Source organism: Alexandromys fortis, unplaced genomic scaffold (genome assembly GCF_014885135.2).
Source record: "Alexandromys fortis isolate MF-2015 unplaced genomic scaffold, M_Fortis_MF-2015_v1.1 scaffold_59, whole genome shotgun sequence".
Lineage (NCBI taxonomy): Eukaryota > Metazoa > Chordata > Mammalia > Rodentia > Cricetidae > Alexandromys > Alexandromys fortis.
In genome coordinates, this window is record NW_026067943.1 from 4366389 (window position 1) to 4392037 (window position 25649).

The window sequence follows — 25649 nt, forward strand, 5'->3', positions numbered from 1 at the left end:
TCGACTTCTCTGTTTTTATGCCAATACCAAGCTGTTTTCAGTACTGAAGCTCTGTAATAGAGTTTGAAGTCAGGGATGGTAATGCCTCCAGAAGTTCCTTTATTGTATAAGATTGTTTTGGCTATCCTGTGTTTTTTGTTTTTCTATATAAAGTTGATTAATGTCCTCTCAAGATCTGTGAAGAATTTCGATGGGATTTTAATGGGGATTGCATTGAATCTATAAATTGCCCTTGGTAGAATTGCCATTTTTACTATGTTGATCCTCCCAATCCAAGAGCAAGAGAGATCCTTCCATTTTCTGGTATCCTCCTCAATTTCTTTCTTCAAGGACTTAAAGTTCTTGTCAAATAGATCCTTCACATCCTTGGTTAGAGTTACCCCAAGATATTTTATGCTATTTGTGACTATCGTGAAAGGTGATACTTCTCTGATTTCCCTTTCTGCTTCCTTATCCTTTGTGTATAGGAGGGCAACTCACTTCATGCATCTTGATCCCCTTCATCTCCCTGTTCCTTCGTATCAGCTTTCTGCACTTGCACCCTCCCCCCCCAAAGTAAAATAAAGAAAAAAATCTCACAGTGAGTCACACAGTTCACCCTTTAGTCCGTGTATCTTTACTTGCAAGTGTTCATTGCAGAGAATCATTGGTCTGGTTCGAGGCCTCTGGTTTCTGCTACACTATCGATACTGGGTCCTCATTGGGCCTCTTTGATATCCTGTTGTTGCCCTGTGGCATGGAGATCCTGCAGTTTTGGGTCGACAGGACCAGCCCCTTCATGTTCTCCAGCAGATCATAGATGGGGAGGATGTTGGAGTGTACCAACTCCTCATTCTGGGCCTGGGTAGTTGCAGGACAGGTCAGCCTGCTGGCTCTCCCTGTCCTCACCACCTGTGTGAGATCTCCAGCAATGCCCTCGCTAGTTCACCCCTTGCAGGCATGGGACTAGTTTTCCTGCTTTCCTGCCTCCAGTGTTGGCTCTCCCACACCTACATGAACAAGGCCATCTCTACAGCGTTTCCCAGTTGAGGTGCAGGGACCACTCACCTGAGTGTTGCTGCTGGTGAGGGGGCAGGGACAGCTCTCCTACTTGACACAGACAATGGGAGTAGAAGGGAGAGGGAATCTTTCCTTGGCCCATGCTACCATATGGCAGATGAGGGGTGGGGCCAGATCTCCCAAGCTCTCAGGCCTATTCACTGCACCCATCAATAGTGAGGTGCAGGGCCTGCCTTCCTAAGTGCTGCAGCGGGTAAGGGAAAGTGTCAGCTCTCTTATCTGCCATGGGGGGGCATCTTTCCCTCACCCTCACCACCTCATGTATGCCAGTCTCTTGGCCCAAGCTACCACTCATGGCTAGCAGCTCTTGTCTTACTCCCGCTCCCCCTCTCTCTCCTGGCCCAGCTCAGTCTGGTCATGTCCACTCTGGACTTTCCCAGATGTCCCTGCCTCTGCCTATGCTCTCTGTTTTGTCTGCAATAAACTTTCTCCTCCACCATACCTAGGAGCTGTCTTGTCCTTCCCTTTTTCTTTCTTTTTTTCTTTCCAGTGACTCACCAGCACACCAATCCCTTGTTTTCCAGGCTGGCTGAGTCATCCGTGGATCTGAATCTCAAGCTGATGTGCTGGCGATTAGTCCCCACCTTGGACTTGGACAAGGTTGTGTCCGTCAAGTGCCTGCTGCTGGGGGCCGGTACCTTGGGGTGTAATGTGGCAAGAACACTGATGGTGAGTTTGGGTGTAGAAGGAGCTGCAGGCTGTGTTCCTGCCACCCAGCTCCCGGCTGCCTGGCTAGCTTATGCCCCAAAATAACAACACACAAACTGCATTCATATAAACACTGCCTGGCCCATTATATCTAGCCTCTTCTTGGCTAACCTCATATCTTGCTTAACCCATTTCTAATAATGTGTGTAGCACCATAAGGTGGTGTCTTACCGGGAAAGATTCAGCATGTCTGACCTGCATCCATCTTGGGCCGGAGCTTCATTGCATCTGCCCTGGAGAGGGAGAGGCATGGCATCTGGCTCACTTTCCTTCTTCACAGCATTCTGTTCTGTCTACTACACCTACCTAATTTTCTGACCTATCAGACCAAGCAGTTTTCTTTATTGATTAACCAATGAAACAACAGATTGACAATGACCTTCCCACATCATTTGGGGACCTCATGCTGCTGGGGGCTGGCACCTTGGAGTGTAACATGGCTAGGACACTGATGGTGAGTTTAGGGGCCTCATGGCAGCTGTCCAGCTGTGCCTCTTGTTCTCTAGCATGATTGTCTCCCATCTCCTAGATCCCCTTGTGCCTCCTTCCCATCCCTTTTTGCTGTGCTCAGCATCTCTGTAATCCTTAAAGCAATCTGTAGTCATCATGAGACAGAAACAGAATGTCCCTCCAGTCCCAGTTAGTCCCCTTCCCACAGATAGTCAGATTTCATTTCATACATGAGGATGTTACCAAACTGAGGCCAGGAGTTGTCCTAAGTGAAGGAAATTGAGGCCATTCACTGGTCTTGCCACTTCTCTGTCCATATATATTTATAAAAACTGGCTCATAGACTATAAAAAGTTTTTTTTTTTGTAACTTACTAGTCCAACTTGAAAACTATGTGATTTCATAAAACTGAGGAAATATGGGGACTGTAGAGATGGCTCAGAGGTTAGGATCACTGGCTACTCTTAGAGAGAACCTGTGTTCAGTTCCCAGCACCCACAATACATCTCACAACAGCATGTAACTCCAGCTCCGGGAGACCTAGTACCCTCTTCTGGCCTCCTTGGGCATTGCATGTCTGTACTTACACACATGAATACTATGCATAAAATAAAGAAATTTTTAATAACAAGCTTTCCAGAAATGTTCTTATCTCTGAAAATGCCCATGGCATCAAGGAAACACAGACTCGTCTTGTGAGGTGGGTTGGAAGCAGGGTTTCTCCAGCGTGGAGAAATACTCTGAGGATTCTCTTCATTGTTTCACATGGAGACAACTTGCTGGTCATTTTCGGGAGTTAACTGAGATCTAAAATGAGTTTCCAGAGGAGCTGATATTTATTCTTAGCTACTCATTAAGAGAAGCCAGAAACACCTGGGTGCTCACTAACCCTGAAACTACACAGTTGAGTTCTAGCACTCACTTGCGATGTCGCCCTGGTGGCACTGTCACAAATAACACACTGTGAGTGAGGACTGCTCCGATAGCTCCTGATCTGATGACTGCAGGAATATAGGCTCAGGCATCTAATTATTTTGTCTTTTCAAATGAAGCTGGCATTCTAATGATCAAAAACTGAATTTGCACAATTAACTTTCTGCTGTTTCCTATATTTTAAGGTCTCCAGCTGCTCAGAAGCAAAACCATTCCTAGAGACTTCTAGAAATGTGTACTGGGACATGCTGCTCAGGAGTGTACCATGTATCCTCTTTCCATGCAGGGCTGGGGCGTCAGACATGTCACATTTGTGGACAATGCCAAGATCTCCTACTCCAACCCTGTGAGGCAGCCTCTGTATGAATTTGAAGATTGTCTTGGGGGTGGCAAGCCCAAGGCCCTGGCTGCAGCAGAGCGGCTCCAGAAAATATTTCCCGGAGTGGTACGTTGATGATTTGGTGTGTGGGGGGGGCGGGGGCAGTCATGTTATTCTTCCTGTAAACTCTTAAATGTTGAAGTCCTGGGGATCCTGGGGAATGAGGCTCTGTAGTATTAGTGACTGAGGCTCAGACATGTGTTATTTCCTACCAGACAGGCATCATATGACTGCCTCACCTCAGTGATGGCTTTATAAAAACTCTACAAAGATGCTGAGGAGAGGGATCATTGGATAAAGCATGTAATATTTTATGTAAGCATGAAGACTTGTGTTTGAATCCTCAAAACCCACATAAAGCCAGGCATAGAAGTATGTGTGTGTGTAATTCTGGTGCTCCCATGGTGAGAAAGGAGGCAAAGACAGGAGAGTCCCCAGAAACTGGACAGCCAGCTAATCTTAACACGTGCAGCAGCAAACCACAACCAAAAGACCCTGGTCAAGTGAGGTGGAAGGCGAGGACGGCCATCTGAGGTTGTCCTCTGACTCTATATACACACCATGGTGCCTGTGCACTTGTATGCACACGCATCCATACTTAAACATAGTAGTTCCACGCCCATGTCAACATACATGCACGTGCATGCAAAACAAAACAAAGAAAACTAAAATACAACTGGAGTTGAGCTGTAGCCCAGTGGCAAAGTGTTTGCCCAGCAAGCATGAAGCCCTGGCTGCCATCCCAGCTCTGCACAGCTAGTACGTGCTTCTCACGCAGTAGAAATAAAGGAAGAAGTGAAGAAGTGTCTTTTGGAGCTCTGTTTTCACCCTGCCTAGCTGTCAAGGGATTTCTGGTGGTGAAGATGTAGGGTATTAGTTTAGTCTGGTAAGACCACATGCTAGCTGCTTAGCACCACTCATGACACTGTGCTAGCCTTAGGTCTGTGTAGAAGAAAGACTGCTTGAAGGCTGACTTCTTTGCTGTGTCTCCTGCTATTTTTGAGTCACACTGTTTCACGACTTTAGAAATACCCGATGAAAGACTGGTCACTCACTCTCCTACTTTGCGTTCTCTTTTTGTTGTTGTTGTTGTTTTGTTTTGTTTTTGTTGTTTTGGGGCCAGGGTTGAGACAGGATTTCTCTGTGTAGCCTTGGCTGTTCTGGAACTCACTCTGTAGACCAGGCTGGCCTTGAAGTCACAGAGATCCACCTGACTCTGCCTCCTGAGTGCTCCACCATGCCCAACTCTAGTTTGCTTTCTTTTGCTATGACAGAACACTGACCAAAGCCATCTGGGAAAGAAAGGGTTTATGTGGCTCACACATCCTGATCACAGCCCATCACTGGGAGAGTTAGGAACTCAAGCTGGGGCAGAAGCAGGAATCATGGAGGGACGCTCTCCATGGCTTGCTTAGCCTGCTTTGTTATACACCCTAGAGCCACCTCCCACGGGTAGCAGGACCCACAGCTGATGGGCCTCCAGCATCAGTCATCAACCAAGAAAATGGCCTACTGACTGCTAACAGGCTCGCCTGGTGGAGGCAATTCAGTTGAGGTTCATACTGACAAAATCTAGCCAGCACCCTCAACTCACTTGAATGAAAAAGTAAGTTTTGAGATGTGTTTTAAGTCAAAAGAGTATACCTGTAGAATGCATGATCATTTTACCCAACAGGAGACACATTAGCAACCTTTGAGGCTTCTGCTTGTACTTAAAGTGGTAGAAGCGGCACCCTCAGCCCCAGCCATGAAATACCTGCCTTCTAGAAGTTTCCTCCTGTAGCCTCTCAATATTGATTTGTCTGTTCCCAAAGCCTCCTGTTATTGATGGCTTTATTTCACAAGTGCCCGCAAGAGGATCAGTTTTGAGTGGAATTCCGTAGCATTGACTGAGTAGCCACTGCGCTCCCAGCTATGCGTTGGCTAGACGTAGCCCCACCCTTGAGACATTAGTTAGGTGTCTGCTGGCACAGGGTGGCCTAGTGGCATCCAGCTGTAAGTCTACACCACAGGTGCCCAGGCTGGCTTTGTTAACTGATAGGCAAGGCTGGACTCAGCTTCCAGTCCGTTCCATATGTGATTGTTTCAAAATGGAGGCTTGAGGAGCCATGGTCTCCTGGTCCTGCGGTTCTGAGGGAGAATAAAAGGCTAGAGAGTCTCGTGTTGGCCTCAGCACAGCACACCACCTCCTCTTCCCATTGCTCAAGCGAGTCACAGTGCCATGCCCAGGATCTGTCTTCCCAGTGCGAAGCCTGCCAAGTTCTGTGGAAGGTGGCACAGATCTGCCCTTCTCCCCTGGGTTGGACAGGCATGCCACATGGGAGCACTGACTGTCTGTCTGTCCATGGAGAGGACTGCGGATCAACCATGGGCCCATGCAGACGCTGTTTGAATCTAAACTCTGCCACAGTTCCTGAGCTTTTGCTGCCCACCCGCTGCGATCATCTTTCCAGTTAGTGTTTTGACAACTCTGGGAAAGCCAATGTTATCATACTTGCCTGTGGCCAGTGGGATGCAGAAGATTGAGATGCAGGTTGTGATCCTGGCACACTTTGCTTTCTGTGGAAAGTGAACATCCCTGGCTGTGTTACACCTGTGGCTCTGAGCTTTGTTCTCAGCAGCACACACACACACACAGAGACACATAAATATACACAGACAGACACTTGAATATCTATACACACAGACACTTAGAAATGACTCTAGGAAGTGGAGAAGGTGGAGAGCACAGGCCAGATATGTGAAAGAGCAGTAGCACTGGGTCCTGAAGATTCCTGGTTGTAAGTGATGTAAGTATGACCATTGCCTCCCTAGAACGCCCGCGGGTTCAACATGAGCATCCCCATGCCAGGACATCCTGTGAATTTCTCTGACGTCACGCTGGAGCAGGCCCGCAGAGATGTGGAGCAGCTGGAGCAGCTCATTGAGAGCCATGATGTCATCTTCCTGCTAATGGACACCAGAGAGAGCCGGTGGCTTCCTGCTGTCATTGCAGCCAGCAAGCGGAAGGTGGAGTGTGTCTAGAGCTTAGTGAGACACCCAAGAGAGAAGCGACCAAAGCCTGCCCTCCCCAGGAGGGAGGGTGACCTCTGTGGCCTTGTAATCATAGCCTGCCCTCCACCAGGAAGGAGGGTGACCTCTGTGGCCTTATGAGTGTGTTTTACTATTTTCTTAGCAGTCCTTGCAGGTGCTACTGTTGGTACATATGAAGGTCAAGGGCTTGTGCTGTAGGATGCTTTACTAAGTATGCAGTTGCTCTCAGGGAGATTTTCAAAGAATGGTAATAAGAAAATGCCATATTATAAGATAGTAGGAGTATATGAATCTTAAATGTTACAGCTCTATATAAAAGCATGCATGTCTGCCTCTACCACAGTCCACCCCTCATCTGTCCGTCAGTCATTGCCACCTGTCTGTCTGTTGTGTATGAGACAAAGGAGAAAGGAAGGGAGAGGAGATGCAAGAGGCAGTGCCCCAGCAGTTTCTGGAACCCCCAGAACTCTGTCAGGGGTGGTTTTATTTTTTTCTCCAGAGTGCCATTTCTTGATTATTTCAAACTTTGTATGTGACCAAAAATTATGGAGAATGACTAAAAATCACAACCAAGAGGTGTTCTTACAATACAAACGAAGAAAGCTTCTCTTAAAAGCCCACCTGGTGGGCATGTCGTGGTTTACAAATCACGTCTCAGTAAAACTTTCTGAGAACTAAGAGGAAAGGGCAGAGTGGTACAGGCACCCCCCAGCTGCTCTCCACGCCTCTCTCCTGGCACTGCATGACCTTGGGGCAGAGGTGGAACTCTGACCTTCTGTATCCTTGTCTGTAAAAGGCAGTGCTTGTAGGGGGTTTTAAATAAGATGGTTTGTATTAGCATCAGGTCTCTTGCAGGTTTCAGTTGGCTATAGAAGTCTAGTTACACTCACATGAAAAAGAGAGCAGTTTAAAGGAAGGCGCATATGAGCTTAGCCTTGACTTGTAGTCTGTCTGTCCTGATGCCCTTTTATTCCTTCTATGTGAACAGCTAGTCATCAACGCTGCCTTGGGATTTGACACCTTTGTTGTCATGAGACACGGCTTGAAGAAACCCAAGCAGCAGGGAGCTGGGGACCTGTGCCCAAGCCACCCTGTGGCACCTGCTGACCTGGGCTCCTCACTTTTTGCTAACATCCCTGGATACAAGCTTGGCTGCTATTTCTGCAATGATGTGGTAGCTCCGGGAGATGTAAGTTGAGTTCCATGGTTACAGGCAGCTCTGCTCAACATCCACGTGCTGGGGCAGGATCTCCCCAGGGCTGATTAAAGATTGTCTAATAAAGAGCATTCTCTAGTTGGGGTGGGTGGCATCATCCCACCATGAGGCATGATTGGCGCCCTTTCCTGAATGGCCGAGTCACAGTCACTGCATGAATGTGGCCACAGCCATGTGACAGAAGCCGAGTAAAGAAGCTTTTGCATGGCCCGGTTCCTTAGAGAAAGAGCTCCACATTCGAGAGACTAAAGCCCCAGGTGCTGGTCCAGTCCCTCTGCTGTCTCCTCGGTGATTCGGAAGGCCTCTTGTTCCCTGTGACTGTAGAACAGGGCAGGGCACAGGCTGGTCACACTGTCAGGAAACTTTGCTTTTCAGGTAAACAGCAAGTGTCCTTTTGATTTGGTTTGGCTTCTTAAGTATGTAAAGTATGCCTCTTACAGTATTCAAGAGCTGCATAGAATTAAAAAAATGTATTGGTTGTTTGTCTGAAATTGAACGGTCAACCATTCCTCATGTATTTAATCTGACAGTCTAGGTGAGGAAGCTCACCTGTCCTGGGGATGCTCAGTGTTGAGCAGGTGGAATGTGAGGCGGCCAGGAGCCTCTCCAGCTGGGCCGAGTGAGGCGCAGTGAGCTCGCTAGGAGGCCTATTGAGTCTGCTGGAGCAGTCATTCCTCAGGGGTCCGAGGCAGAAATGTCCTCTGAATTGCCCTGTCTCCCCTGCTGCTATTACAAAACCCAGTCTGCTCTCCGCAACAACTGACTTTTCCTTCCCCCACACAGAGGAAAGCTGTCATCTTCTCTTGTGTGAGGAAGGAGGCTTAATGATCTTCATCAAGTGCTAGAACGTGCAGCTTGAACCATTTATTACCATCAAAGCGGGGTTGAGGCCTCAAGCAGGACAGCCTTGTGTTTTCATTCCGTGAAATGTTTGTAGCATCAAATGAAGCCAGGATTTGCCCCCATTTAGAAGGTTCGATTCTGTAGGGTTGACCCAGTGACAACTTGTGCGTGGAGCCAGGTCATGAAATGCTTGCAGTTTTGCAATTAAGTCCTCAGACTACAGCCAAGGTGATGAAGGATGTGCGGGAACAGAGGGCAGCAGGGTAGAGACTGTGGCTCCTTCTCACTCTGAGCCATTACCTCAGGGACAATGGCAGGACAGGGTCACCAGCTGCTCATGATTGTTCCTCCCTGTGACTCAGCCCTCATCTACACCGGGTGCAAAGCCACCATGAGGCCATGCTGCTGATGGTTAATGTCTCCATCTCTGTCTCTTAACAGTGCGCATCCTGTCAGCATATTGCCTCATTTAATCGCATACTTTGCTTTATTATGACCCTCCCAAGACACGATGGGGCGAGGCTGCCTGGCCTTTGTCAGCTACACCAGTCTTATAGAATTTTCATCTTTACCGTGGAGTTTCAGGTTCACCTAGGGCTCCCTAGACTAGAATAGTCTCTACATGTCAGTGGTTGTTTCTCTTTAGTCCACCAGAGACCGGACGTTGGACCAGCAATGCACAGTGAGCCGCCCAGGCCTGGCCGTGATTGCAGGTGCCCTGGCTGTGGAGCTGATGGTGTCTGTTCTGCAGCATCCTGAGGGGTGAGTCTGGAGCCCAGAGATGAGGGTTTGAACTAAGCGCTTGTCAGTAATCGCTGGGCACTGTCTCCCTCAGGCTCTTTCGGCCTCTTGGCTTTTCTGACCTCAAAATAAGACTGAGAAAAGCAACCTAGTCCAATTCTTTCACCCAAGTATTCAGCCTGTAGTTTCTGGGGTATGCCCTGTGCCTTTCTTGAATTATTTTGCATTTCCGGGACAACTGATAAGGAAGACTTTGGTAAGGGCATCTGTCTTTCACACTTCTCTTCTGTTGGTCTATTGTGGCTTTCTTAGCTTTGGACATTGTAACTGTATATACTGTATAATGTGTATACTGTATATACTATGTGTATAATGTGTATACCGTATATACTATGTATATCATGTGTATACCATATAATGTGTATACCCTATATACTATGTATATAATGTGAATACCGTATAGTGTGTCACTGGCATTAGGAATTGTATCAGCTGCCTGTGACCAAGTTCTGTGTCCAGGGACTTGGTCAAATAAAGTTCAAAGTCCACAGTCCAGGGTGGGTCCAGAGGCTCAGCCTGTGCCACTCAGCCTCCCTCATCTGTGAACACAGATGCTGCCCTGCTCTCCGTTATCACATCTGTGTGACGGTGTCGGCTCACAGGCAAATAAGCCTTTGCTTTAGTAGCAAACTAAAAGCCATTGGACTAGAGACAAAGGGACTCCTTTAATCAATTTTCTGAGTTTTTTTTTTAACTAGATTTGTTTTTGGATGATGTCATACATGTTTATAGCATGATTATAGTGCTGACTGCTCTCCCTTCACCACCGCCCGTCTCCCCGTTCTACCCTGTAAATATCTCTCTCATATACATGGCTTTTTGTTTTGTTTTGTGACCCACTGAGTTTGCCTGGGGCCAGCTGTGTTACCATGGGTTTTGGGCTCAGCAGTGGGTATACAGCTCCATACTGTGCCTTCCTCCTTCCCAGAATCCACCAGTTGGTGATAGCTCAGCTGAGCAGTAGGGCCCCTTTGTTACTGTTCTCCAGGAAGCATTTTTCAGATGACTGTAACTTAAAACAACACCACACCTTTTAGCTAGAGAATGGACAGAATCCATACGAAAGATCACAGGTAGCATGAGGGAAGTCACTTTCTCTTTCACCTGCTGCCAGGGACGAGTGTCACAAATAGACATTTGTTACTATTGGGATCTGATTGGTGTGCGTGTCCCATCTCCTGTTCATCCTCAGCACCTGTCTTGCTGCTTCTCTAGAACTTACCCTTCCCACAAAGCCCATGCCTGTCCCCAGTTCCAGCCTGGCTTCTCTGGCACATTCATTTCCTAGGGACACCCTGGGAAGGATGAGTGCACAGGCCAGCCTTTCCCTGTCTTCCCAGGGCAGTCCTGGTGCCTTTCCCTGTTGGTCCTGAGTGTAGATCTTACCTACTTGTTGCAGTTTTCAATCCAGGGCCATTGGCTGTCTTGACATCAGCATGCCCTTGCAGATCTTAGCTTGGACTTTGCTAAGTGCAGCTGCTCCACTCTGCAGAGCCCATCAGGCTCACACACCCTCGATACCGCTATGTGCTGTTTTGGTTGAGTATTGAGTAGTCCCAAGACCACTGTTTCCTGTGCTCCTAACAGGGTGACACAGCCAGTGCTTTCCTGTCATGGCAGCCTTGGACAATGGGTAAGCCACTGTCTCCTTGAGTCCTTTTTTTTTTTTTTTTTTTTTTTTTTTTTTTTTTTGGCCAACAGCTGCCTTGGTGATGCAGAAGTGTGAGCTTTCCCTTAAAGACCCTTTCCAGAAAATGCATCCTTTGCTTTCCCTAGCTTTGTCAGCTGGGCCTGTTGCACCTCTGAGTCAAGCTGTAAGAGGGAAGAGGGGGCTGAATGCTGGCTAGATGACCAACAGTGTCTTCACATTTAGTTTTGAAAATTCTTTACATATTTAAGCCCTAGAAGATATTGTTACATAGTTAGTATTTATTTAGTTTTTGTTATCATGTTTTAATTCTTCCTGTATCTCCAAACTTGTGGCTCCAAGGCATTTTCTTCTGCCTGTAGAATTACCTTAACCTTTTCAGTATTTGTTTGTCTGAAACTGTCTTTGTGATTAAGGAGGTTTCTCATTTTGATGGAATTTTAGACTAGCATCTTCTCTCTCTCTCCTTTTTCTCCTTCTTCTCCCTTCCTTCTTTTCCCCCGCCTTCTCTTCCTCCCCCTCATCATTTCTGGATATTGAATTTAGGCCTCATACACGCTAGACAGGTCCTCTGCCATGGTGACCCAGTGCCAGTTCTTATCTCTCAGGGTCTGTGAGTCATCTCTCTTCCCTTTTACCATCCCCTGTGAGTGGTCTGCCTCTCTCTGTGGCCTTCCCCCAGTGATGGGCTCAGGCTTCTGCAGCTTCTGGCATCTCCAGTATGTGAGTTCTGTCTGCAGTGTAAATTTTCTGCCCTGTCCCCTAGAACACCACACTTTCCCATGCTCCTATCTCCGAGCTCTTTCTAAAGACTCCAGACTGTACTCTGTCTGGTCCCCCGTATCCTTGTTCTCTCTCTCTTCTCTTGCTTCAGTCCGTTATTTTTGGTTGGCTCATCCGCCTATGTGCCTGGGAAAGGTTAAAACCATCAAGGTTTTTAGTATCATTGTTACATTTTAGGTCTAGACTCCCCATATGATCTCATCTCACACAGCTCTCATTCTCCACTGAAGCTGTGATTTTGGCCTGAGGGCAAACAGGTGCCCATGCTGAACTACAGACATAGCAGTTCACTCTCAAACGTTTGTGCAAGGCGCTGTCCCAAGAGAGTTGTAACTGCCGACTGCTCCAATCCCTTGTTGAACCTACTACTAGGGGAAAGTAGTAGTTGTGATTTGGACAGAGTCTCGCTGTGGATCCTGTGCTTGCTTTGAACCCATATTGCCCCTCCCACTCAGGGTGGTCCTCAGTCTGCTTGTTGCCAGCATTACAAGGTCATGCCATCTCACCTTGCTTCTTAGTCCTGTTCCGAAGGCGGAGCTAGGCTTGGTGTCTAAGACTCAGGTGGCTAGTGAGTGCAGCCAGGCTGCGACTCTGGAATCTGTGCTAGGTGTGCCACTGTAGTGCGGTGGGGAGGATGCAGTTAGAGAACACCTTTACTCCATCCGAATCGAATTCCAAGAAAGACAACACAGAAAGCCACAGCAGTACTCTGTTGGTCACGTGACTCAGAGGGCCCAGTGGCTAGTAGACAAGGCATAAAGGGGGAGTTAAGGCCAACTTTCACAGTGTAGTGAGAGCCTGTGAAAGGAAGGAGAGGGAGGAAGGAAGGAAAGAGAGAAGGGGGGAGAAGAAGGGAGGGAGGAAAACAGGGAGGAAGAAAGAAAGGAGGGAGGGAAGGAAAGAAAAGAGAGAGAGGGAAAGAAGAAGGAAGGAAAGAAAGGAGTAGAGGAAAGGAGAGAGGGAGGGGAAGAAAGAAGGAAGAGAGGGAAAGAAGGAAAGAAAGGAGGAAGGGAAGGAGGAAGGCAAGTCTTGCATTTGGCAAATTTATCTCGCATGTCCCTGTTGTATCATGCAGCCTCTTCCATTTCACAGCTGATGGTTAAGCTGCTTGGCTAGAGATGCCACAAGCTTGCTCTCATCTTTCCTACTCCATGGGGCCCATTGTTTTAAGGACTGCCTTTCCCTCCCTGCCATGGAATGAGTTTCTCACTAGCTTATGAAGCGCAGCAAAGGTGCATTTGGTTCTAACTCTTTCCAGTGCCCCTGATGAGCACACATGAGCTGAGACACCCCTGCTTCCCTCTTGCAGGGGCTATGCCATCGCCAGCAGCAGTGATGACCGCATGAATGAACCTCCCACCTCTCTGGGGCTTGTGCCTCACCAGGTGAGTGATTTGGAAATGAACTTGTGGTCCTGCTCCAATCCTCTGATGGAGGGGAAGGTGGGGTCACCTCCTCTTTCCACCAACACAACTCCGACAGCTGAGGTTTCAGAGGGGCATTCCTTAAGACATGGAGAATGTTCTGTTCAGGGGACACTGCCGAGAGGGAATGAACCCATGGCACTGCCTGACTTAGATGTGGAGCTGCTGACCAGACTCCATCATGCAGGACAAAAAGAAAGGATGAACTTTGGGTCAGACAGGCGCGGGTCCGTCTCAACCCTGTTGTGTGTGGCCTTCCCTGGCCCAGTCTCGAAGCTTCTTGGGGCCTTGTTTTTCTGTCTACAAATCACACTGAGCTAGCTCCCTGGTGGGCACAGAGGCCAGGCTGACGGGTGCCAACCCAGCAGATGTGGAGTAGCTGGCTGGCCTTCAGTGCCCAGTACCCTACCTGGGCAGGAAGCCTTTCTGGGCAAGCATGGGCAGACTACAAGCCATGCCACCCAGAAGCAGAACCTTTTCAGAACACAACCTGCAGGGTTCATGCCTGAGGCTGAAAAGGAAGACACTGGGCTGAGGCTCGCAGGTCCTGGATCTCATAGTCTGCGTGCTACCTTTGGGAAAGGGAGGGCAGTTTCAGCATGACATTTCAAGAGCTGTTCTCTACTGTCCCATGCCTTCCACTCCATAACGGGGAGGTGTCCTGCGGATCCTGCCTGATAAACTTATTTGTTCATTTGGTGCTGGGATGAAACTCCAGGGCCTCATGCATAGCAAACATGCGCTCTGCCACTGAGTGGTCAGCAGAAGGCGGAGCTAGCCCGCCACCATGGAGAGCCTGTGAAGCTGAGCTCCAAGCCCACTGGTGTTCTCCCAGAGCGTCTGTGGGCAGAGCCCGGGACTGCGCCGTGGCTCCTCAGCTCTGGCTCTGCTCTCTCTTGTCTGCACCACCTCATGTCTTAAACTTGCTTTTCTAATCTTAACCTGTTCGTGTCAGGAAAGTAGAAGCTTTAGCCAGGGTCCGTGAGTACCTCTGCCTCAACTTCGGAAGCCATAAAACCCCAGGAAAGGTAGCTTCCGCTCAACGCCCCCAAGTGTGGCATTTGTATGACCTGAAGTCTTTTTCCACAGATACATTCCCAGCAGGGCCTGGTAATATGGTAGTCGCCCCTCCCCCATCACACACTAGCCTGCTGGCTTCCGGGCTGACCTGGGCTGCTCTCATTCACGGCTTCTCCAGGTCATCCTGCCTCCTTTCCTGCCCTGGAGCCTGCTCTTCATCTCTCTTACCAATTTCATGCTGACGAGGGTCTTAATTAAATTTCCAGTCATGCCCCTGCACTGGCTCCTTCCTTTAAGTTAAATTGCAGCCTCTGTTGCTTTCTCAGTGTTGAGGCCAGAGGGCAAAGCACCCTCCCTAGAGGGGTGGCTGTGACAGATACATGTGCCTGTGTTTCCCAAGTGCTATGGCAACTCCTCCCTCGATGGGCATTCATTCCCGACGCGAGCCTGGCAATTGCCTGCCTTTCACTAAGCCTACCAGCTTTCCCTTCCTTTGCAGTTGTCTGAAGGGCTATTTTGGTTGTTGGCCATCTCTTCATTTGGCCTTTTCAAAGGCTGAAGAATAAGGCCACCGTATATGATAAAAAGCCGTGTGTGTGTGTGTGTGTGTGTGTGTGTGTGTGTGTATGTGTGTGTATGTGTGTGTATGTGTGTGTGTGTTACTTATTTCAAATTTTAAGCCTTTATTTTTAGCTACATTCTAAAAAGGAAAGTGGAAAAAGAACTTTAAAATTAATCAGAGTTGTTCGGTCCCCATTTAAACAATTTTTTTCCTTTTTCCCAAGAGGAGGGCACTCTATTTGTGCAACTCTGTTTGGATTAGGGAGTATCATCTCCCTAGAGCTGGGCCTGGCGGCGTACTCAGCATCCTTTCTCCCTCCTCCCTCTCCTTTCCTTTCTCCTCTCCTTCTCCTCTTCCCCCTCCTCCCTCTCCTTCTCCTCCCCTCCTCTCCCTGCTTCTCCATCCTCTAGAGACAAACGGTTTCCTGTTGGAGGGGAGCTGGCTAGGTCCCTTTGTGTGCTTTGCTTGTAAAGAATGACCTGTAAGGCTTTGGCTCATTTTCTCGGTGCCCCAGGGAGAGTGTTTATTAATCTGCTACAGCGGAGTGAGATGCTGAGAAAGCCCCCACCCCACCCCAGCACCTCCAGAACTCCACTGTGTAATGGAGAACATTCCTTGACTTCTCTGCTGTCCCCTGAGTGGGACCTGGGAGGCCACTGGCTTGCTCTGCCCCTCTGTGTGGGTTCACAGGCAAATTGACCCCGTTCAGGTACTGTCAGGGGACTTTGAAAGACTTGATTAGTCCCCAACTGAACTCAGCTAGATGTTACAGCTGAAGAAACCGGCACTGACCTGAACCCGTGAAAACCCACCTGATGTGAGAAGACAGGCGCTCTGGGTGGCAGACTTTTTTTTAAAAAAAAAACATTCATTTGTTTTTTTAGGCTCTGACCCAACACACAAGTTAGTAAAGCTGCTTGGTCTTTGAAGAGAGTGATTTTTTTTTCCTCACAAAATGTATTGTATTAATGCTTAAACTACATACAGATACATACAGATAATGACCCAAATCATTAAATGTTTGATCCAAGCCCTCAATATTGAACACACACACACACAGAGTGTCAGACTTTGAACTTCTTGAAAATGGATTCCTACAGTATGTACCCTTTAGTCAGGAGTTTTTAGACTGTAGTTCTTAGCAAAGAATTACTATCCATGCCTTCGCTTCCCACCAACCTGCACCTTTTATGAAGAGAATGGTAGCCAGGCATGATGGCCCAGCTTGTAGTCCCAGCAGTTAGAGGTGGGGCAGACAAATTGAGAGTTCAAGGCTCTCTGGGGTACATAGTAAGGGTCAAAAGTGAGCATGGGAAGGAGGTGACTCAGTAGATAGGTTTTAGATTCCTAGCATCCGCATAAGTGCAGGGTGAGCATGGCTGCCCATCTGTAACCCCAGCACCTGCACTGGGGGGCAGACACAGGAGGTTTTTAGAGCATTTGGCTAGCTAGACCAGCCTCACCATGGAGCCTTGGGTTCAAGTGAGAAACTGCCTTCGTGATCAAGGTCCCCACTCACTTGCACATACCTGTATGTACGCCTGCACACCTGTGCATCGCACACACGGGAAAGAGCGAGAGACGGGAAGCTTGTTGCTTTAGTCACCTTCTCATCTTCATGGCAGAACCTCTGCCCCGGGCAAGTTAGGAGAAGAATGTGTCTTAGAGCACAGTTCAGGACAGTGAGGAAACAGAAGCATGAGGCCACATGTTCACTGTATCCTCAGTCAGGATGCAGAGAGACACTGTTGGGGTCCCTGCAAGCTGCTTGAGGTGAAGGTCAGCACCACCTGGGCAGGTGCTGGGCCCAAACTCCTAGAGTCTAACACGGGGGTGTTGCAATGTCTAGAGCAGAGTACCTGTGGCCTCACAAGATGAATGAGTTCTACTGGCTGCTGAACAGTGCTCAGGGTGAGGGTCTAGGGAGGAAGGATTTATAATTAGCAGAAGGATAGACTCTATTGATGGAGGAGGCAAAGTACATGGGGCCCCTTGCATAAGGATGGGTTCTGTTCATTGGGAGACAAAGCACAGGATTAGAACCTAAAAAATGCTCAGGATTTGGGGGGATTCAGGTGAAGGCCAACTCCAGAATAGTGGGTCTGCAAATTAGACAACATCCACCCCAGCCTTCTGGATAAAAAGGTGTCATTGGAGAAGAACAGCCTGCATGTCTGACAGTTCTGGTCCCTCCAGTGTTTTCCCTCAGCTGTAACTCCTACAAGAGATGAATGCTGGTGCTCTAGGAGCCCAGGCCGTGGGATGTGCTACCCACATTCAAGACAGGTCTTCCCCTTTCAGTTAGACCACTCTGGAAACTCCCTCACAGACATGCCCCAGGTGTGTCTCCTAGGTGACTCCCTCACAGACATGCCCTGAGGTGTATCTCCTAGGAGACTCCAAGTTCAGCCTTGTTGTCCACGACAACTGACCAACAATTGACCATAGTTGTTATCTTTCCCTGGCTTCTGAATGATGACTGAGCGCTACAAGACTTTGATGGAGACCCATTCAGGTCTTGTAAAAATGTACAGACCTCTCTTGACACTCGAGGAAGTTGGCCTGCAGGTCCCTGAGAGAGCCTGACTGACAGAACTTAGTAGCCTGTGGTCTGATGACCTGCCACGGGTGTCCAGACACCCAGGACCTGTTTTATCTTGCAGACTGAGCAGTTAGCATTTTTGTCTTTGGGGAATGCACTTCTAGCTCTGAAGTAGAAGCAAAGAGAAGTCCCTGAGTGCATGTGTCCTGTGCCTGAGTGTGTGTGTGTGCCCTTCCCTGCTCTTGGAAGCCCATGATTCTCTGGGCCGCTTGAGTTCTTTTTTTTTTTTTTTTTAACTCTTTGCAGAAAAGCAAAACTAGGGCAGGGCATGAGCAAGGCTGGCCTGGGAGGCCTCTGAGCGAGGTAAGGTAGAGAGGGAGCTGGAGGCTCAGCCACTGTTCATTTCCTGTCTGCTAAGGCTCTGATGCCATTCTACCCAGACTTCAGTCTTCTACTTTTTTTTTATTAAGATTTACTTTTATTGTTTTAATTGATGTTGGTGTGTGTGTTTGCACACACACACATACACACAAGAACACAAGTACCCACAGAGGTTAGAGCTGTCAGATGCCCTGGAGCTGGAGTTACAGCCAGTTGTAAGCTGCCTGATATATGTAGGCTTGGGGAATCAAATTCAGTTCCTCAGGAAGAACAGTATGTGCTCTTAACCATTGAGTCATTTCTCCATCTCCAGGTCTTCTATTTTTAAAAAAGTCTCCTTATTTTGGGGTTCGAGGATGCTCAACTCTTGTGCCCTGGGAGATGAAGACTGTCTCCTTAGAGGAGGCCCAGCCAAGAGCTGTAGCCTAGTAAAGAACTTCCTTCCTCTCCCTCCCCTCGGGTTCCATGGCCCTCAGCTAGGCGGTGACAGGAGAAGTGGGTGGTTCACAGTTCTACTGTATTGGCTGCTGTGGTTTCTGACCTGGCCATGCTATCCACCTTCTCTGCCCAACCAACCAAGCAGGTGCTTTCCAGGCACAAATGTGCAGGGTACACTGGGATCAGAGCTAGCAAGGAAGTGCTTGCTCTTGCTGTAGTCTGAGGCAGTAGACAACCAGACCACAAGGGTGTGGTAGGATCTCCATCCAATGGGAAGTATCTGAAAGCTAGGGTGGTCCTGGGTATATGATCTGACTACACCCTCATGCTGTCTGCCTTCTCCTTGGGCAAGTGTCCCATCTCCTCTGAAACTCATGTTTCCTGTCTGGGGACAACTTAATAACGAGCCCCCGAGAGTCACTAAATATATAATGTATTTATATTATATATATATTATATATAATATAATCTAAATATAGATGGTATTTATTAAGCACTAGCAGAGTGTGGGGCACATGAGATAGTTGCCTGTGCTGGCTTTCTTTCTCTTTCCACTTTTTATTAAAGTGGAAGTTTATCTCTAAAAAGGAAATTAGAATCCTAGAACTCGGGAAACAGTGCTTGCTACATCTTGAGAGTTAGCTGTATCCTGCAATATTTTCTGAAGATGATGCTGGCTGGCTTCCAGGTTAGCTCTTTGGTCCCTCTGTGGCTCCACTTCAATAATGAGAGGTAGCAAGGGATGAGAACGGAAGCTGTTATCTGAAACAAAGACCTCTGCACTGTGCCCGGGGCTCACTGTTGCTAAACTCCATCTTGGCACTGAATGAGATTAAGAATCCTTTCCAGCGTCCGGGATCGATCTGGAGTTTGGAGCATGTTTTTATGCATGCAGACTCCAAGCTCTAGCAATTTATGCATGCAGACTCCAAGCTCTAGCAACCTTGCCAAGCTTGAAGGGAGCTGCAGCAACACCCGAGCATCGGGGGCACCTTTGAGGTGACCATTTGTTCCTGAGCAGTTGATCTTAGGATCCCATTGAGGCTAAGTGGGCTTGGCACCAAGGTTAGTTTTACTGAGCATTGGTGGAAACATGGCCAGGACAGTGGTTCAGAGAGGAAGGCCCCTTCCTTTCCTGATCTATTTATTTTGTATCCAACCTGGCAAAAGCCACTGAAGATAATTGAATTCACCTGAGAGGTGTTACCATCTGCGTTTTCCTTTCACAGAGTGTTTGAATTCCTCCTCCTCTCCCTCCTTCCCCTCTCTGTGCATTTCAGCTTCTCCACCAGGATTTTAGAGCCAAAATAAACCAGAAATGAGATTCCTGGCTTTAATCTGTAGTGCTTGTAAGGCTGTGCCATTTCTCCGAGTCTTGGTTATCTCATCTGGAAAGTGGTGGAAGGTAACGGGATGGCAATGACGCCAAAATGAGCTGCCACAGGACAGGTGAAAGCACTCTCCTTGGAGACCTGGCACGGTGCCTGTGCGTGTGAATGTGCTGCATCCTCACTTAGCCTGATGAGGATACGCTTTGTCTGCTGCATGGAGAACAGACCAGAGGTAGGAGGGCCCTGGTGTAAAACTGAAGTCACTTTAGCTAAAATTACAACCACCCAATTGAGGTGCCCATCCCTGCCCCGCCATCAGTCCGAGCCCTTCCAGAATAAACTTTCACCAGCACAGCCCAGAGCCACCACTGGAAATTTCCAGCATTGTGGTCATTGTAGATGCACCACCCTGAGCTAGGAAGAAAGACTTTATGGTGGCACGTAGCCAGGCCCACTCCTTGAACTAACCTCTGGTGTTTGCCGTTGCTTGGCGTGTTTCCTGAAGGTCCTTGTATGCCTGGTGAAGTATGGGCTCACTGCACAGGCGGAGTGCTGAGACCGCCAACATCCCTTTAACAGCCCTGCACTCATGCCGTGTGCTTCCTGCCTGCTACCTCCCATCTGCCACCCAGCGCAGTGTCTCTTGTCTGGCAAGCCCTGCTAGCCAAGTCCAGGGATAACCCAGGGCTGCTTGACAGCTTAGATTTCACCTTACCAGCTTTGCCTGTTTGGGTCTGACAGTGACCAGCAGGGCAGGAGCCAAGAAAGCCAAGGTAGCTTTCCTCCAGGGTCCTGCCACATTGCAGGTAGCCGAAAGAAACATATTTGGGGTTAGCTTAGGCATATCATTTCTTCTGGGCAGGAGGGCACATAATTCTGTGGTAGAATTAGCAATCACAGGGTCCTGGGATTAGCATCAAGAACCAGAAATAAATAAATGAAAACCATTTCCCCCTAGAGAGATACACTGGTGATTATTTGAGGATGGGGGCTTCAGAAGTCTGCATTATTGAACTTGTTGAAAATACCAAATTTATAAACTATTTCTAAATCAACCTTTCCAAGGCATAATTTATAGTCAACAGTTGTACCCTTTAGTAGGTGTTGACAAGCGCCTACACTCGCATCTCACCACAGAGGAGGCTTGGTGCGTTTGTCACCCCAACAGTTCCTTTGGGCTGGTGTCCTTTCCCGTCCCTCCCCCAGCCCCTGCACTGACTTGATTTCTGTATGAGCTGCTTCCATGTCTCCTTCGTGCTTTCATCTATGAAAAGGGAGCATGGCGGCTAGAAAGATGGCTCAGTGGCTAAGAGCGCATGCCGTGTACAGAGGACCCAGTTTTAGTGCCCAGATTCCAAGTCTGAAATCTCACAATCACCAGGGCATCCTAATAACTTCCCTCTATGGCACTGCTCACACACACACACTCACTCACTCACACACACACTCACACACTCACAATAAGTCTTAAAAACAGAAAAGGGCAGAGAATAGAATCTTTGACATCACTTTGCAGTCTTAATTTAAATATTTATTTGGCTCCAAATATGTAGAAAGAATTTAGGTATGGGGTAGATCTTTACTTTCTTTGAGTTGGAGTCTGGCCTCTCTGAAAAGATCTGGATACATCCTTTAGGACTTTTGCATAACCTGGACTGTGGGTCACTCTGGGAGTCATGCATGTCTAAGGATGGCGCTGAACTATTGACAGCAGCCTCTGCTCTCTAAGTTTTATGCATTTCCTGTCGGGCTGAGGGAATATAGTTGGCCACACACACAAGAGCTCATTTCTGGGCTCTCGGTTCTTCACGGTCCCTAGCCTTGTTGTTTCCTGTGGCATTTGTTCAAAGCCTTGGACTCTTGTGGAGAAAGGGTTTTCCAACAAGTAGCTCTGCAGCTGGGTGAGGGGGCTCACCCATCATCCCAGCACCGACAGACGGATTACCTTAGTATACGGCCAGCCTGAGCTACAGAGTCAATCCCTGTCTCAAACATAAGCATCTGAAGCAAGACTGAAGCATACCATGAATAGAGATTACCTGGTGAGGCTGCCGAGATGGCTGAGGCCTGGTGAGAGGCCTGTGACCTGTGTGCTAGCCTGTCTTATGTCACCTTGCCACACAAACTAGAGTTATCTGGAAGTAGGGAATCTTAATTGAGAAAATGCCTCCATAAGATCCGGCTGTAAAGCATTTTCTTAATTAGTTATTAATAAGGGAGGGCCCAGCTCATTGTGGGTGGGGTCAGCCCTGGGCTGGTGGTTCTGGGCTCTATAAGAAAGCAAGCTGATTAAGCTGTGAGAAGCAAGCCAGTACGCAGCACTCCTCCATGGCTTCTGCATCAGCTTCTGTCTCCAGGATCCTGCCCTGTTTGAGTTTCTGTCCTGATTCCTTTTGATGATGAACAGGTATAGAAGTATAAGCCAAACAAACCCTTCCCTTCCCAACTTGCTTTTTGGTCATGGTGTTTCATCACAGCAATAGTAGACACCCGTGTTGCTGCTGGCCTTTGTGTGCTTGCTCGCTCTCTCTCCCTCTCCCTCCCTCTGCATCTCCTGCTTTCTTTCTCTCCCTCTCCTTCCTTTTTTCCTGCTCTCCTTTCAGCTTCATAACTAGGTCTACTCTATCCCTTCCCTCCAGCTCTGCTCCCGCCACTTAAGTTTAGCAGAACACATTCCACAGACAGAAATTACAACAGGAGCTCCATGAGACACCACAGAGCGAGACACAAACTTGTAGGCCACTTTCAACAGTGTTTTAATGTAATGGAAAATGTGTTGGATCTGATTGCTTTAAAAGAACTCGGTATGAAAGTAACTTAGGTGTGTGCAAAGCACACTGTGAACATACATTCACCTTATCTTTTTATTATATTAATTTGAGTACGTGTACTTGGGTGTGAGTGCGTGAGCCATGGCACACAGGTGGTGATCAGAGGCGAGCTTGTAGGAGTCGGTTCTCTCCTTCTAGCACGTGGATTCCAGGGATCTAACTCAGGTCATCAGGCTTGGCACCTGTTGAGCATCTCACTAGCCCCCGAGTGTGTGTTTAAGCCTGGAACTCTTGGTGCTCATAAGGATCTCAACATTGTCCTTTGTGACTTAACGCTACAGTCCTTTCAGTTGATGACTTCTGGTTCCTGATTGGCTGCCTTTTCCCCCTGAACTTGCTTTTTGTTCTAGTTTGTAAAATGGCCACCATTTTTCACCTCAGAGACAGGAGGCTGAAAGTCACATTTTCAAAGGTTCCCAAGGAGCCAGTCAGTTCTGACTTAATGCTTGTGCTGGACAGTTTATGTCAACTTGACACAACCAGCAGAGAGGAGGGAACCTTCATTTTAAAAATACCTTCAGGCAGAAGCAAGCCCTCTCTGAGTTCGAGGCCAGCCTGGTCTACAAAGCGAGTGCCAGGACAGGCTCCAAAGCTACAGAGAAACCCCATCTTGAAAAACAAAACAAAACAAAACTGGTATGGGAGAATTGTCTGTATTGTCAATCATGTTTTAAATAAAAGCTGATTGGCCAGGCAGGAAGTATAGGTGGGACAACCAGACAGGAAGTAAAGGTCGGGCAATGAGAACAGGAGAATGCTGGGAAAGAGGAAGCCCATTCCTACCCAGTCCTGCTCAGACCATGGAAGAAGCAAGATATGACCTGCCCTGCTGAAAAAGGTACCTAGCCATGTGGCTAACATAGATAAAAATAATGGGTTAATATAAGCTACAAGAGCTAATAAGAAGCCTGAGATAATGGGCCAATCAGTTTATAATCTTAGACTTCCGTGTGATTTTCTTTGGGACTAAATGGCTGTGGGAACTGGGCAGGACAGAAACCCCAACTAGCAGGGCCCTCATGTTAAACAAAACAAAAGGAAAAAGAAAAACAAAACAAAAAACAGCAACAAAAATACCTTTATAAGATCAGGCAAGCCTATAGGGCATTTTCTTTTTTTTATTTTATTAATTTTTTGAGACAGGGTATCTCTGTGTAGCTCTGGCTATCCTGGCCTCTGCCTCCCAAGTGCATCACCACTGCCCAGCTGGGAATTTTCTTAATTAGTGATTGACGAGAGAGAGGCCAGTTCATTGTGATGCCATCCCTGGGCTGGTGGTCCTGGGTTCTTTCTATAAGAAAGAGGCTGAGCAAGCCATGAGTAGCAAGCCAGTCAGCAACACTCCTCCATGGCCTCTGCATCAGCTCCTGCCTCCAGGTTTGATCATGGTGTTTTTCACAACACTAGAAAACTGAGATACTCACCTTTGGCCATGGTGTTTGTGGCAGCAGTGAGAACGTAGCCCCGCTGCCTCCTGCTTGCTTTGCCAGGCTGCTTCACCTTCTAGCCTAAGTTTCATCAACTTAAAGCAGGAAATTCTGGCACCAAGCGAACTTTCAAGATTTGTGTTGTCTTGATTACTGCAGCTGCTGGCGTCCGTGGAAATGCTCTAGGTTTTACCCTCATGAGGTTTATTTCATCTCCCTGGTCCATACAACGGACCCACAAGCTGCTCTCAAAGTAGATTTACTGCTTGCAATCAGATGTTTCTGCTCAAGGTGGTGCTGTTTCCCCAGCATTGGGAAGCGCTTTTATTTCTGTGGGGTCTGCTCTCAGCAGCTAGTCACTGGGCCTTCCTTTAGGACAGTCCCTGCCTTCCGTTATCACCAGCCTAGAGCTGTGGAAATGCTTGCTTACCCCAATCCTCTGTGTTTCTGTGGGAGGGGCGAGTCAGAGCAACCTAGATGACCTGACTTTGTTCTGTTCTGTGAGGCTGGCATGGAACCCTGGCCCCTTGCATGCCAGGTGAGCAACCTGCCACTCAGCTGCACTCTTAACTCTCTGACACTTCTTTAAACAGTATTTTTATGTTCATTTTGGTTTGGGGACAGGGCCTCATACAGCCCAGGTTGGCCTTAGACTGTTATGTATGTAGCCAAGGATGACTTTGGCCTCCTGCATCTATCTCCTCTGTGCTAGGTTCTTAGGTATGCACCACCCAACCTAGTTTTGTGCCATGCTCGGAATGGAACCCAAGGCCTAGTGCATGCTGGTCAAGGATTCTACCAACTGAGATACACCACAGCCCCGAGACGTGCTTAGATCTCCCACGTTGCTCTTTATGTTTTTAAGTGAATTTGATTTTAAGTCTCAAATATTTAAAAATCATGTATATCCTGGGGATAAGGGACCTAAGTTATCTCTTCCCCAAACCTATGATAGTACAGGGGGTGGGGGTACTTACATTCAGAGAGAGTTGCCTATGTCAGGACCCCTAATAGCCATTTCCTCCTCCTTGTCACCCATTTGACATGCATCTTTATAGATGTCTTCATCCCTTGCCTAATGCGTAATTGTTCTGTTCTGTTTGTTTTTAGATCCGGGGATTTCTGTCACGGTTCGATAATGTCCTTCCTGTCAGCTTGGCATTTGACAAATGTACAGCCTGTTCACCCAAAGTAAGTTGTTTTGCCTCTGAGCAGTTGACCTCATCCTAACCCACCAGGGCTGGTGGGGTCTTTTTTTGTCTTGTCTTGTTTTTTGATTGTGTGTTTGTGTGTGTGTGTAAAAGGGAAGCCTGGGGGACTTGGTCCTGCTGTTGTTGATCTGCATTCATCTTCCAAGATGCCAGCCTTGGAAACCTCAGGTTCTAGAAATGCAGAGAGCCTGACTGGATGCTGGGTCGGTGCCTGCAACCACAGTACTTCCAACTTGAACGTGACCCTCTCCTGAAGTTCTGTTCCTCTCCTGAGGGTTCCCTTCCTTGAGCTCCTGAGCAGAGCAGATTTTAAGCTTCCCCCAGAAAGTGGGGGGATTTCGGGCAGTCCCGGCTGTGAGTGTTTTGGAGATGTTCCTAATGACAAAGGAAAAGCACGCAGAGATGAGGGGCCTGGATCGGGAGGCTGGAACAGGCCCCTTCCTCTTTGATCTTTCCAGCGGCTCTAAAAATAGAGCAGGGCTGTTGTCCATCGTAATGGGAACCGGCTGATGCATCTTAAAACTACTTGGTATCTCAGTTTTTAATAGGCTCTGAGTTATTCTCGCGTGTGTACTGTACAGCTGATTCCTTTTTTTTTTTTTTTTTTTTTTTTTTTTTTTTGTTTTTTT

General features: G+C 48.0%; 1 protein-coding gene across 3 annotated transcripts in view; it reads left to right on the forward strand.

Moving 5' to 3' along the window:
* Atg7 (autophagy related 7) overlaps nt 1–25649 on the forward strand; it is a 211666-nt gene that overhangs the window by 63551 nt on the left and 122466 nt on the right. For 2 of the 3 annotated variants that reach the window (XM_050148302.1, XM_050148304.1), the window contains 7 exons: nt 1584–1728; nt 3437–3595; nt 6344–6538; nt 7551–7751; nt 9268–9383; nt 13163–13238; nt 24920–25000. In XM_050148302.1, the coding sequence (XP_050004259.1) occupies nt 1584–1728; nt 3437–3595; nt 6344–6538; nt 7551–7751; nt 9268–9383; nt 13163–13238; nt 24920–25000 (973 nt within the window). The remainder of the gene's footprint in view (nt 1–1583; nt 1729–3436; nt 3596–6343; nt 6539–7550; nt 7752–9267; nt 9384–13162; nt 13239–24919; nt 25001–25649) is intronic. The other variant, XM_050148303.1, reaches the window with a different exon arrangement.